At 38.5% G+C, this 15248-nt stretch overlaps 1 protein-coding gene across 5 annotated transcripts in view; it reads right to left on the bottom strand.

Moving 5' to 3' along the window:
- LOC139449823 (protein diaphanous homolog 2-like) overlaps positions 1–15115 on the bottom strand; it is a 104144-nt gene extending 89029 nt beyond the window's left edge. For all 5 annotated transcript variants that reach the window (XM_071231366.1, XM_071231367.1, XM_071231368.1 and 2 more), the window contains exon 1: positions 14772–15115. In XM_071231366.1, coding sequence (XP_071087467.1) covers positions 14772–14807 — 36 coding nt within the window. In that variant the 5' untranslated portion in view covers positions 14808–15115. The remainder of the gene's footprint in view (positions 1–14771) is intronic.
- Between the last annotated feature and the right edge of the window lie 133 nt (positions 15116–15248).

The following is a 15248-nucleotide window of genomic DNA, read 5'->3' as shown; positions in this document are numbered from 1 at the left end:
CATGTCATCGTATCCCAATTGTGTTGATCGATGCTCATGATGTCAATCACTGGATTGTCTGGTCGACCGCCGTCATATAGCTGGAATATTGCTGAGTGTGGCGTTAATAAATAAATAAATAAATAAATAAATAAATAAATAAATAAATAAATAAATAAATAAATAAAAGTCCTCGAACAAACCCACTGCATGTTTCATATAATCATGTGATCACAAGGTATTTATGAGGTTAGAGTGGACTTTTTGTAACACTGATTGTGGTTCTAACTCCAATTCCTTAATCTGCTTGTGTCTGCTCAGAAAATCCTCTTTAAACCTCTCTATCCAATACATGAAAATAAAAGCTCTCATATCAGTACAAGCTAAGCTGGATGGGCAATAAAACCAACATTACCATGATAACAATGCCTACCAACTACGTTTGAAACAATACAGTTTCTTTTGAGCATGTTTAAGCCATGACCTTGACCTTGTTTGTTTGTTGTTTAATTCAGCATTCAGCAATATTCCAGCTATATGACGGTGGTCTGTAAATAATCGAGTCTTGACCAGACAATCCAGTGATTGACATCATGAGCATTGATCCACGCAATTGGGATATGATGCCATGCATCAACAAGTCAGCAAGCCTGGCCACCCAATCTCGTTAGTCGCCTTTTACGACAAGCATGGGTTGCTGAAGACCTATTCTACCCCGGATCTTCATGGTGTATGAATCATTAATTTTTAGTAATAATTCAGCGGCAGAAACTAACATTTTTAGTCCACTAGTTCTTATAATGATAACATATAGCAAAACCCTTAAAATGGCCAAATTTCTACTGGTCCTTACGATACCTTAACTATTGGGCACTTTGGCAAGGACTACAGGACTAATGCCAATTTCTAACACTCTTAAATGCAGTTGAAGGTTGCTCATTAAATTGAACAGACATTTCTATTCTGACAGATATAAAATCCAAGTTCAGAATGTCTACTTCTGACTATCTCCACTCAATCATGAAGTTTTGTTTCAAGTACATCCTCAAAGTCCAGAACATTGCCATGTCATGACGTTAAGATTCTTGGAAGTCAAGTGTGCCACATGACGCCAGCCGGAAGACGTCAAGTGGGCCGTGCTCATCCGGGGATTCCCCGACATTACCATTGTTCCTGAACCTATTCTCAGGGTTTTACCTTGGACAGTGGTTATTATTGATGGATGAAATAACAGACACCCATCACTGCCTTGATGTGTTATTATTGTGCATCCTTCGGGGTGCAGTTGTTGTTTTTTTCTGCGTCCATTTTCTACATTTGTGCATCCTGTAAAACCCCGAGTCCCAAAGACTCCTAAACAGATCGGCCTAGGTAAATCTCTGGCAAATCATGCCCTATCTATAATGTAGTGCTATACTTCTGCATCATTTCTCATAAATCTAATATAGCTTAAATGTGCTGAAGATTGAGTTTCCACACAATAATAACCCTGATCTAGCAGTTTAGAAAGTTGATATATATTTGATACACATGAATAAGTACGCCTTAACATACCTATGTTATAACATGAGTTATATCAAGAAATGACATATAGTGAAATGCTGAAACTGCATCTGGATAGCAATATGATCCATTTGGTTAATTGGTTTTATAAATTAGATTTAACAATTCATAACAACTAAAAGTGAATAGGTTAGATAGATTTATTTTTAATAGATTAAAGGGAGTCATATAGTGTTCATTCCATGTGCTGCCTCAGCACAAAATGAGGTCATATATCAAAGACTGCAGTTGCAGTACGGAGAAGAAATGTGTCACTTCAATATCAACCACACTGTGAATAAGATCTCCATGACAAATGACTGCTTTTTGCAGAAACCAGAGTGAGATGCATCAATGTCAACATCCCTGCTCTCCAACTGGCTTCACGATTTGCCTTCACTATCTGGCTTCACGATCTGGCTTCACAATCTGGCTTCACACATCTGGCTTCACACATCTGGCTTCACGATCTGGCTTCACAATCTGCTTGGGAGTGGGCTTTGTGTAACAAATACAGGATACTCCAATGTGTATTCATGTCAATAGTTTGTTTTGTGAGATACTTTCAATAAAGATGTTGTGTCAAGTGCAAAATACAATCGTGTCATATTTAGGTCAAGTCATATGTTACTGAAGGTCTTTTAGTGTTTGGGTATCGGGCTAAGCATATCAGGCGAAGTATTCACCTGACGAGGGAACAAGAAGCAGCCCTGAAACACCGCACAAAGAATAAAAGAAGTTGCCATCCATAAAAAAGTGTCATGTATTCATATCGCTCAGTGTGTTCCGTCAACACCATTAATAATAGTCATAACTTGGGTTACTATAGTAACATGACCGACAGTATTCTTTTGGTATTTGGGGCTGGAATTGTATTTGGGGCTGGCATTGTATTTGGGGCTGGAATTGTATTTGGGGCTTGGAATTGTATTTGGGGCTGGAAGTGTATTTGGGCTGGAAGTGTATTTGGGGCCGACCATTTGATATTCTTTGGCAGGCCTGGGATTTAAATGAAAAATATAATTATGCTTCATATTGCTGGAAAAAAAAGAAATTGTCTGCCGTAAAAATGACATTGTTGCATGTTGTTGCAATGTGTTTTTTTAGTAGAAAAAAATATTTTGGCTCATAGTATTAAGTAAAAAATATATTTGGTTTTGCAGCTTTAGCTGACAAAAATATCTGGTCTCAATACAAAATCCCAGCCCCTAGAATATGAAATGGTCGGTCGGTCCTTTAATCCCAAGAAACACAGCGGTAGAAACTAACAGTTTCAGTCCACTAGTCCTTATAATGGAAACATATAGCAAAACTCCTAAAAAAGGCAAATTTCTTCTAGTCCTTATGATACCTTTACTATTGGGCAGTGTGGCAAGGACTATAGAACTAGTGCCAATTTCTAACGCTGAAACATGACACATATTTGCCAAAAGAAAATTCAAAAATACAACCATGATTATTTCTTTATACACCATTGTTATTTCAAATGTTTCCATAGTTTGGTATTCAGGAGAACGATATATAGTATAAACCGAATTGCAAATTGCCATTTCTGATTTGTGAACCATCAATATTACTGCTACACTCCTACTTAAAGAAGATTAATAGCCATGTAATTTACTGTGGACTGATGTTTATTCTTACAAATCCTGTTCCGGAACAGTCTTGAAACCTGCATGTCTTGAATAGCAGCCCTCAGATGTCTTGTCTTGGCTTGTCAGACCTCTGACCTCTCTATTCAGTGCAATCTCAGTCTTTCAAATCTGTATTCCACTTCAACAGATCTTAATTCACATTTTTTCAGACATATCCATTGCACATTTTAGATTTCAGTGTTGTGATATCAAGGCAGGGAAGGTCCCAGTGTTGGGATATCAGAGCAGGGTAGGTCAGAAGAGGTTAGAAGAGGTCAGATGAGGTCAGAAGAGGCTTCAAGAGGCAGTAGATACTTCTTTCAAAGCCTCCAATCACAACGCCATTACTGATTCAACAAACAGTCCCTCCAGTAGAATTTCCCGCTGAACATTGGCCAAGATGGTCACATTCCAGACCGAAGCTTCTAACAACAGAAGCAATGTGGCAACGCATTATTGTGACATCAGTGAACAGAGTCAACTACAGAATTAGACCAACAATGTGACCAAGAGATAGCAGAGATAGCTCATGGACTTCATCACAACTGCAGCGTTAGAAACTAACAGTTTTAGTCAACTAGTCCTTATAATGATAACATATAGCAAAACCCTTAAAAATGGCAATTTTCTACTAGTGTTATGATACCTTTACCATTGGGCAGTTTGGCAAGGACTACAGGACTAGTGCCAATATCTAACCCTGACCAGAGGTCATGTTCTGCCCTTGTGACAACGTATGACCATATCTACTGGACATCATAGGATAATATACACACCAAGACATCATTTTCATCAGCCACAACAGGAGCCTTCTTCAACTGAATCTGTCAAAACTGTGGTTTATACATTCTTATGGTCATATCTTTAGTGTTGGGTTAACATGACTATATGGTTAATCTGAACAAATCTATCTTCTTTCATTTTAGTGAATCATGCTATTTTTTCTATTTCAGTCGTCAGTAAGTATGGTTTTAGGCCACTTTAAGCAAGATACCAGCATCATAACATTGGGTGCACCAGCAATTGGCTTCACACATTGTACCTATCAGTGTTAGAAATTGGCATTAGCCCTTGCCAAACTGCCCTATATCAAGGTATCATAAGGACTGGTAGAAATTTGCCCTAGGGTTTGGCTAAATGTTATGATTATAAGGACTAGTGGACTAAAACTGTTAGTTTCTATTGCTGCCCATGTGGGAATTGAACCCTTGCCACCAGCGTGACGAGCAAACACCTAAACCACAAAGCTACCTACCACCCCTTGATTACAATAACTCATATATACATGATATAGACATGTCAAGGTAAATAATACGTCAGAGCCCAAGAACAACCAATCCATGCACAGGAAAACAGCCACACATCAGAAGATCTACAAAGATCTGAATCCTACCATGAATCTGAAGCCATTAAAAACTGAAACGCAACTTTTTCTTCAAAATCACCCCCTGTCCAGACCCTCCTGATCAATTGAGACCAATAAACCAATACAACTTTGATGCAATGACTACACATGGCGGGGTACTCATGCAGCACTTCCCACAACAGATGTTCTATTCAAACTGGCTCTCCACAAAACATAAGCATTGGACAAATCTGGACAGCCTCATGTCTACAAGGGACCTGTTTTCATACAACTTGTCCGTTGGGCCTTATCACACAGCCAAGGTAAGCCTAAGATTTATGTGTATGTACATCCACACAGGTCCTGTTAATGTTATTTTGTGTAACAGCAGATAACATGCCTACCATTGCAGCACAGGTGGAGTAATCAATAACAAGCTCTGTGTAGGACAGAAGGTGCTTATGTAGACAATACTATGAATTATGGATTGGTGTGATATTTACATAATCTAGTACTTCAGTCTAGGTATATAAATGAGAAAAAACAGTTTGGATAACACACTTAGTGCCACGACACAAGACTTGTATCATGAAAAGGTTACACCCACCCACTAGTCTGTAAGTTCCAGACTAGGGAAAATGCAATCAAACCAGTTGTTGCAAGGGTAGATTTAACAACAAATTTGTATGTAGCCAGCAGAGCTTGCTCCTTCTCCAAACTAGCTGTCTTACAACTAAATTGCTCTGAAAAGTTTCGATCTCCTCACCTTAAAATATTTTTCCTGTACTCTGAGATTAAATTGTGGCTTCCATTTGCCTCATTTCATGGTCATTTATGAGCAAATAAAGAAGTTCTGGTTCACTACATTACAAAATGGCAGCCGGTTATCATTCTAATGAATGATTTGATTAAAAAAATCAAACATACATGGAGAAGGGGTGAAATTTGTCTAGCCAGACGGACCATCTACTTTACGTTACAGCAAGCCCTTTGTAATATTTACTGACCACGGGCCAACGGGCCAGCAGTTAAATCGAAACCCTATTGTTGTCTCCTAAAATGCAGTTACATTACATAAACATGATAAACCGCTTGTTCAAAATGAGACTACCATATTTCCTCTATTAAACGCCCGGGCTTCTATTTATTTCCGACAAGCCTTTAACCTGGTGTTTAGTGGAGGCCCGGCTTCTATTTTTACCCCCATTTCACTATGACCACGAATGTCCCAAATCGTCACGAAATGGAAATATTTCAATTGATCGACCCGGCGTCTATTAAGCCCGGGTACTATTTTTTGCACTAAACAATTGACCCGGCTTCTATTAGATTCCTGGCGTCTATTAGAGGAAATACAGTAGTTGCAGGGATTTACACAATGCACAAATGTGCATCCAGCAAGCACAAATGTAGAGAATGGACACAGAAGAAAAATGTTCAATAATCTTCATTGTACCTGCAGTACATCAAGGGCAGTTAAGGGTGTCTGAATTTCATTCTTCAATCATGACCACTGTCCACATGATCAAAAAATGATACACAATAGCGTTTTTGATATTAAAACAAATGAGCCATGATGTCCTATCTTGTTACAAAGTGACTCAGGGAAGGCCCAGGTCAAATTACATTAACAGACACCTCATTATCCCAATGCTGCCATCACATAACTGGAATATTGCAGAGTGAGGTGTTAAACAACAAACACACATTGTCCCAGAACCCTTCTGAATTATGGCGCACGTTATCAAATATTTGGTGTGGAAATTAATCATTACGACATTAGAGAACATTTCTCTGGAGGTATGATACAAAACGATACAGTTTTTCAAAAATAAGGATTATGTCCAGGAGTAACTTTCAGGGCACTGTAACTAAAATTACCCCATGGTGCACAGTGAGTGAGTGAGTGAGTGAGTGAGTGAGTGAGTGAGTGAGTGAGTGAGTGAGTGAATTACCCCATGGTGCACAGTGAGTGAGTGAGTGAGTGAGTGAGTGAGTGAGTGAGTGGGGTTTAACACAGTTTTGTATAGTATTCCAGTTATATCATGCCATTTCAGCTTGATATCAGAGGAAAGTCTCAAGTGATGCAGGTCTGAGACGTTTACCACTTTGGAGAAACCAACAAGCATGAGTACGGTGGTGACAAACCTAGAAACCTAATCAGGGCAGACCAAGATTCGAACCCATAATCAAATGTATCTGGCATGCCTAGGGGACGCAACTCTGCACAGCAAATAGCAGCACCTCAGACAACTGGGCCCCCGTGTCCCCTATGGTCTGTAATCATTCCCATTGATGATGCTATAACTTGGCTGTGTGAATTCTTTCCTAACCGTACCATGCTTACTATCAACAGCGACAGAAACTAACAGTTTTAACCCACTAGTCCTTATAATGATAACATATAGCAAAACCCTTCAAAATGGCAAATTTCTACACGTCCTTAGGGTGCCCTAACTATTGAGCAGCTTGGCAAGGACTATAGGACTAATGCCAATTACTAATGCTGATCAAAGTTCATATTGAATCACGACAACATGTGTTGTTGTAGGCCTAATTGCATTCCATTTCAACAAGCAACACAAAGGCTGAGCTGCCCAATGGCCATATTAATAAGTGTGTAAGCATGTAGGTTTGACACAGCTTACAACAGCTGTTAAGTCCTATAACGAGGGTCATATATTTTCAAGTGTAATTGAAGCAAGTTGTGTCCTTTTACACCCATGTGTACAGACATGTTGCCTTCAAATGAAAGAGCTCATTTCGGACCCGTGAAGACCCGGGTTAGAACAGGTCTTCGGCAAACTCTGCTTTCCGTAAAAGGCAATTATGCTTGTCGTAAGAGGCGACTTACGAGATCGAGTGGTCAGGCTCGCTGAATTGGTTGATGCATGTCATCGTATCACAGTTGCATGGATCGATGCTCATGATTCCAATCACTGGATTGTCTGGACTTGATTATTTACAGAACGCCATCAAAGAGCTGGCATATTGCTGAGAGCAGCATTAAAGAACAAACAAACAAACAAAGCTTATTTCGGGTGAATGTGAGATTCAAGCCATCAATTGACAGCATCAGACCACAGTCCAAATGAACCTAAAATCTAAAGAGTCCAAAATTCCAACACAATGGCGCAATTAAAATCGTAGTGCAACAGTTAAAATAAGTTCCCAGTGCCATTTCATTGATATAAATACCTTTTGTTTATGTCATATCAAGCCATTTATGCATGTATTTCGATACAGTTAGTGAGTGAGTTGGGTTTAAGCTGCTTTTAACAGTATTCCAGTTATATCACGGCGTGTCAGCTTAATGTGGGAGGAAAGCCCGAAGTGATGCAGGTCTCAGACGTTTACCACTTCAGTGAAACCCACGAGCACGGGTATGGTGCTGACAAACCTAGAAACATAATCGGGGCAAACCGGGATTCGAACTCACAAGCATAGGTTTCTTGAGTGCCCAAGGGACGCAACACTGCACAGCCAATCACAGCACCTTAAACAACTGGGCCACCCATGCCCCATATTCCTAAACAAGTGAGTGAGAGAGATGGGTTTTAACGTCACTAGAACAGTATTCTAGTTATATCACAGCATGTCATTTTATTGTGGGAGGAAAGCCCGAAGTGATGCAGGTCTCAAATGCTTACCACTCTGGTAAAACAGGTATGGTGCTGACAATCCTAGAAACATAATCAGGGCGAACCGGTATTCAAACCCACAATCATAGGTTTCGGGTGTGCCCAAGGAACTTTCACAAGTAAACTGAACAAAGACAAATGTACATAATGAACATATGAACATTTTAATGAATAAAATTTCAAATATTACTTACTTACATGAAAAGCAATTTTCTTTTTGCAACACATATATCCAAAGGGGACTCCATACATTGCGATGATGAGTGAGTGTGTATGGTTTTACACCTCTTTTAGCAATATTCCAGTAATATCACGGCGGGGGACACCAGAAATGAGTTTCACCCATTGTACCCATGTCGGGAATCAAACCTGGGTCTTCGGCATGACGAGCAAACGCTCTAACCACTAGGCTACCTGACCGTCCCCATTGCGATGATGGCACTCTTTCTGTCTCTGTACTATAAATAATGTCAAGTGACAAAAGTCGATTCAAATCAAAGACTGCATGTGTACACTTCCTTGTACATAAACTCATAAACCACAACACAAGATACCCGGCTGTCGAAAGTACCAGCAGGCAGGACAAAAGAAATCTGGAAATGTGATACGGTATTGTGTGAGAGATGACAAGGAAATATGTGAATGTTGTTTCACAAGAGTAGACACAAAACAGCAATTGTACACCTACATCACAACTTGTAAACAGTCACAGTTGAAGACAACCAGTGGTCGATAGTGTGATCAGTGTTGTTGGGGCACGATGACATACAACCAGGTTACAACCAGTGGTCGACAGTGTGATCAGTGTTGTTGGGTCATGACGACAGAACCAGGTTACAACCAGTGGTCGACAGTGTGATCAGTGTTGTTGGGGCACGATGACATACAACCAGGTTACAACCAGTGGTCGACAGTGTGATCAGTGTTGTTGGGTCATGACGACAGAACCAGGTTACAACCAGTGGTCGATAGTGTGATCAGTGTTGTTGGGGCACGATGACATACAACCAGATTACAACCAGTGGTCGACAGTGTGATCAGTGTTGTTGGGACATGACGACAGAACCAGGTTACAACCAGTGGTCAATAGTGCACTCATAAATAAGTTTAGGTGTTCCCTTTGCAATTAAAGTGGAACAACTTGACAAATACATTTGATCTATCATCGAACTCAATAAATGTCATTTCACCAAAGTGAGTGAGTGAGTGAGTGAGTGAGTGAGTGAGTGAGTGAGTGTGTGAGTGAGAGTATGGTTTCACTTTCAGGCTGCTTTTAGCAATATTCCAGCAATATCACGGCGGGGGACACCAGAAATGGGCTCCACACATTGTACCCATGTCGGGAATCGAACCCGGGTCTTCGGCAGGACGAGCGAACGCTTTAACCACTAGGCTACCCGACCCCCCCAAGTGAGATGATAAGCACTTGTAATTCTGAATGTTTTCATTGACATAATACCCTATTTCATTTCTGAATTCCCAAACTCAAATAGTGAATCACTCCATGCATGCATGTCCTCATTTTCATCATTTTTCCACTTGTTTGGCACTTTATTTATGGTTTCATTAAATAAATATTGTCACAAGGTATTACTGTTGAACAAAAGTTATTTCTAACCAAGAACCTATCTTAACTGTGCCATTACTTAATTAACCATTCCACTCGCACTAAACACTTCAGGTTCATGTCAACCCCTGAATAACCTGCACTGTGATACTCTCCAATATTTTACAGATGAGAAACTATTCAGTAGTATTCACAATTCCATCTCCATAAAACATATATACAAACATATCCATTACAAATTTACATAAATCATCTCATTCATTATTGACAGAAATGCACATAAATTTGTCTCGGAGATAAACACACTGTGTTTTCAATGTAAAGCTAGGTTACATGTAGATTTATCTGTGCTAAACTGAATTTAAAATAATGACAAGTGACAATCTAAATGTGTTAAATAGGATATCCTGTTTACACAATTATCCATATACTGAATATATTATTAGGATACTAAGACAAAAAATCAGGAATGCCATGCCATATATACGGTGATGGGTTTGATAACAAATCAAGCAACACACTCACAACAACATGAACAAGGGCAAAAGTGAGCGTGGCTCACTAATACCCCTGACCCGCCTATTGTGTCAGTAGTTTCAAATTAAATAGCTAGGATAGGGTAAGGATTTGAAAAATTTATAAAAATATGGAAAATTAATAAAAACATTTTTTTTCTTTAGACTGCACCCCTCCATATGACACAGATTATATGTACTAAGTTTGAGATGAATCCACTGAATAGTTTAAGAGAAATCTTGCGAACAAAGTTTTCGGATGGATGGACAGAACTTGGTATAACTATATACCCCCAACCTAAAAGTTCAGGAAATTTTGTGTTTCACACTCAGCTACATGGCGAAAGCCTATAAATAATCAAGTCTTGACCAGACAGTGATTGATACAATGATCAACAATCCAAACCGTTAGGGTACGTTGACACACAATCAACCAGGTCACTTAGCATGCTTAGTCTGACACCAATCCATTTGATCGCCTCACGCAGACGGCATAGATTGCTGGGGACCAATTCTACCCTGGAATCCTCATGGGTCGGTTCAGGAACTATATGACATTAGTAACATGGTAAACTCATGGGTTTGATAACAATCATGAAACACAATCACAAAAACAAGGTAAAGGGCGACTGGTTCAGGAAGTACCGGGTATTATTTATAGATAACCTGTAATGGCGACAGCAGGTAGTTCTGCTTGACTGCACACCTTGCAGTCGCCATAACACAATATTTCGCGATCAACACATAAACTTCCTTCAATGCATGCAAGGTAGGGTTCATGCAGCATAGGCGCAATCTAAGCAATAATATTAGCATATCAATATCATCAACAGATAAGCCTCATAGATATCTCTTCCTCTTTGAACTTTGGTAATAATTTATCATGATTTATGAATGTGAAATGCGTTCACCTGACACTTCAGATCTGAGTCATCCTGTGAAATGTTTGAAAATAGAACTGATTTTCTTCACAAAATGATAAAACCATACATTGATGCCTGCTTAATCATCTTCATAAACAGTCGTGACCAGTCTACTAGAATTACTCTCTCTCTCTCTCTCTCTCTCTCTCTCTCTCTCTCTCTCTCTCTCTCTCTCTCTCCAGTGATTGATATCATGAGCATCAATCCATGCATTTGTTGTAAGAGGCGACAAACAGGATCGGGTGGTCAGGCTCGCTGACTTGGTTGATGTATGTCATCGATCCCAATTGCATGGATCGATGCTCATGATATGAATCATCGGATTGTCTGGTCCAGACTCGATTATTTACACAGACCGCTGTCATATTGCTGGAATATTGCTGAGTGTGGTGTTAAACAACAAACAAACAAACAAACAAACAACAAATAATCTGATTGATAATCAAGACCTATATTGTAATAAAACAGGTCTCACTTCATAAAATCTTGTGAGCATGTTGATTAAAAGCATGAAAAGATTTGGAAAATATTTATTGACGATAACTTGTCAGAACATCAATCAGACGTTGAAACTTGGTAAATGTGTTGCCTTACTGGTACTTTTTTGTATGAATGACGACCTTCCAAGCATTCATACTTCATGTGAATCACATCCCAAAACAGTTAATGTACACAGATACCTTGAACAGAGTGTTTTTTATACTTCACATTTTCTTAATAAAAGTGGACGAAAATCTAACAAAGAATTTATTGTGGCCTTAAGATTTTAAAACTGAACACCCAAAGAAACTTCTAAAACTGATTATTCACATTCCATTTTCAAATAAATCAATTTTCTGAAGCAAGTTTTATTCCACATCATAAAGTGAACTCAACAAGTCTCATTCACACAGAAATTAACATCTCAGATTAATAATAGAAACAACTTATCAATAAGCAGACGAATTAACCACAAAAATCCTTTTTGTTCTAGAAGCTCTCCTCCAACAGAGTTTATTTCTAGGCAACCAGACACTTTACCCTATTATGACAAATATGAACTCTACCCTTTATTTCTTCTGGAATCTCTTTTAATCCTTGAACAATTTTCCAACACATAACTTTAACCTTGCATTCCCCCTAATCCTTGATCAAATATCTTTTTTTCTGATCAACCAACTACACAATACTCAACACAGATGTGGGTGTGAGCCCCTGTGTTTGTTTAACACTGCAACCATGAATATAATCATCTGTTTGTTTACACAAGTGATATGCACCTGTAAAGATGATCTACAATAACCTTTCCGTAAATAAAATCATATATACAGGCAACACCTCAAGAAGATTGTCTTAAATGAACGTTTCACCAAGCAATACAACATTCATCAACACTGTGTCTGTGTCCTTATCATGCTTATGTTGATCCCACCAAACTGAAACTGCCAAGGTCAGGCTAAAGACGGATACAGATATGTTTATATTGTTGATAATGTACAACAGTATTTCTTCTTTATAATCATTGCAATCATCTGTAACCATGGTTACCGAATTTAGTGAAAATGTTCTTCATACATTAGTTTGAGGATTGTTAAGTAAAACAGAAGCTTTTCTTCAAAACAATTCACATAACTTGGCCATCAATTTCAGAAAGATACCTTATAATGATTAGGATCCATTTTTCTCTTGGAAGGAAACATTTAATCAATTTTTGGTTTATCAGTGACATCAACATCAGACTGGTCAGATTATGCCATTTATCATTTATTTAACATGTTCAGGGGCTGAGTCAAGTGACCTTAGATCTAGGCTAGCATCAGGAACAAACAGCTAGTCATCTATTATTCTTTATCTTTACCTAAGTTTAAAAAACATGTCAGAACATTTCAGACAACAATCATTCAATGTCCTAGAAACTTGACCAATCTGAAAGCCTGCAGCGTAAGTAGGTTGACACAAAAACAGGAAAGTCAGGATTTCCTGGTAATCATCAATACAATATCTGCCACATGACAAGTTAGTCTGGTCTTACATTATATGAGTGAGCGAGTAAGTAAGTATGGCGTTACATTGCTTTACAAATAGTCCCAGTAGGGGGCACCAGAAATGGGCCTCGCACAGTGTACACACCTACATGGGGCTCAAACCAGGGCCATTGATGCTATGAACTTATGCTTGAACTACTTAATTTCTAAATCAAAGGTTATTGGTGACCAATTACAAAAAGAAATGCCCCTTGTACAATAGTTTTCACAACCATATCTTAAAATCTTTGCATCCTTTCTGAGAAAATATATATAGCCAATACTATTACTGTATGACAAGCAGGGATATATACATATGTCATTAATCTGGTTTATTTACTTTGTGGTTCCAGGGGCTCAAAACACTTAATTGTAGGTGTCCCAGGTTAACAAATTGGGGTCCCAGGGAATTGTCAAAAATTGGAACACAGTACTGAGACGATTCTAAAAGTGATAAAGCATGCGAGGATCATGAAGCCTTGACTGTGTGAAACATTTTCTGAATGATTACATACAGAAATAAATCTTCTTAAGTTATACCAAATAAAATTAGTAACATTCATTCCTAAATAAGCATACAAATTTTGGGGATCCCTGTGGGCATGGTGGGTTCATTCTGTATATATTTGGTGTCCCTTTCCAATCTGTAGCCATACACGATCCAAAATTGACAAGGTTTTTCTAATGACAGACTGAGGTCAGCATTACTCTAAATCAGGGCCCAGTACACAAGGTATAGAAGTAAATATAAGCTAAATATCAATATTTCAATGAAAACAATAGTGACAATAGTGACATGTTACATAATATCATCACATGGGGCATAATAATTTGTTGTTATTTGTCCCCACAAACACTTGAATTAATTGCTTGTTGTAAGAGCTGACTATTATACCTCACATATGGAGTTTGCATCTATACATCATTCTACAAGATGGCATTGATTGTTCATCATGCTATCAACCAGTTTTTTTCTGGCAATGATTTTATTATTTACACTTATTACAGGCCTCCATGTCATGATGCACACAACTGTAGGATTGCTGACTGACAAAATAATTATTCACTCACTCACTCATTCCCCATGGTGGGCAAAGGTGCACACAGAGAATGGGAGTTACACATCCATGTGGGAATTACACATGTTAAACGTGGATAATCAGCTGAACGAGTGAATGTTTATACCACCAGCCGACAACAACACCCACTCAAAAACATAACAAGGTATCCTAAACTTCGATTTTTTAGAAATTACACTAAAACTTGTTCATGTGCTGAACATGTCACAGGGCTTCATAAAAAATATTGGAAGGGAACGATCGTATCTTCGACAATGTTACTTCACAATTTGTCAATGCAAACAATAAACACCATACATATCCGACATTTATTCCTTGTCTGACATTATTTACACAAATTAATTGGCCCAAACTAAAGTATTTAACTTCACGTAGGTCAAACTGCACATCTCAAGTCTGCAGACAAAAGCGTTAAATAGAACAAAAACAATGACTAGCAACTTGGAAAGTCATCGTTGTCATTGTCACAATGACAGTTCAAATTAACCAATGTCAACAATAAACAGATGTCTTGAAGCTTAAATATTGATGTGGTCTACTTACAAAACTGTTTCTCTTATCCTTTTCCTTCCTGTCCATCTTCAACGTGTTATAGCTCCAATTTATTCAGTAATCAAGTTTAACAGACGCAGCTGCGCCAAATGTAGGTGTGCCTACACTACTTCATCATAAGCAGCGTGTTTGGCTTTCAGTTTAATCAGTGCACATAACCGCTCATAGCAATTGCTAAAATCCACTCAAACACTACACATAAGTGTAGGATCGACTCTGCAATTGCAATAATGTCGATTGCTGTCAGCTTAGTAAATGTCTCCTTTCACCAAAGAACAACGGGTGTTTCAAGAACAGTTCACTTCCCAGTTAGTCATCCCTTTCCGCCATTTTCAGAAATTTACAAGTCTCGGGTCAAAGGTCATTCGTGTCCAATGAAACGTTATCAACAAAAATAATCATCCAATCAAAATATGTTTTACAACTGGGTGGGACAAATGCTATTGCTGCGGGAAAACATATTCATCT

Source organism: Haliotis cracherodii, unplaced genomic scaffold (assembly GCF_022045235.1).
Source record: "Haliotis cracherodii isolate W230 unplaced genomic scaffold, xgHalCrac1.p SCAF_8, whole genome shotgun sequence".
Lineage (NCBI taxonomy): Eukaryota > Metazoa > Mollusca > Gastropoda > Lepetellida > Haliotidae > Haliotis > Haliotis cracherodii.
This window is presented reverse-complemented; position numbering and strand designations above follow the sequence as displayed.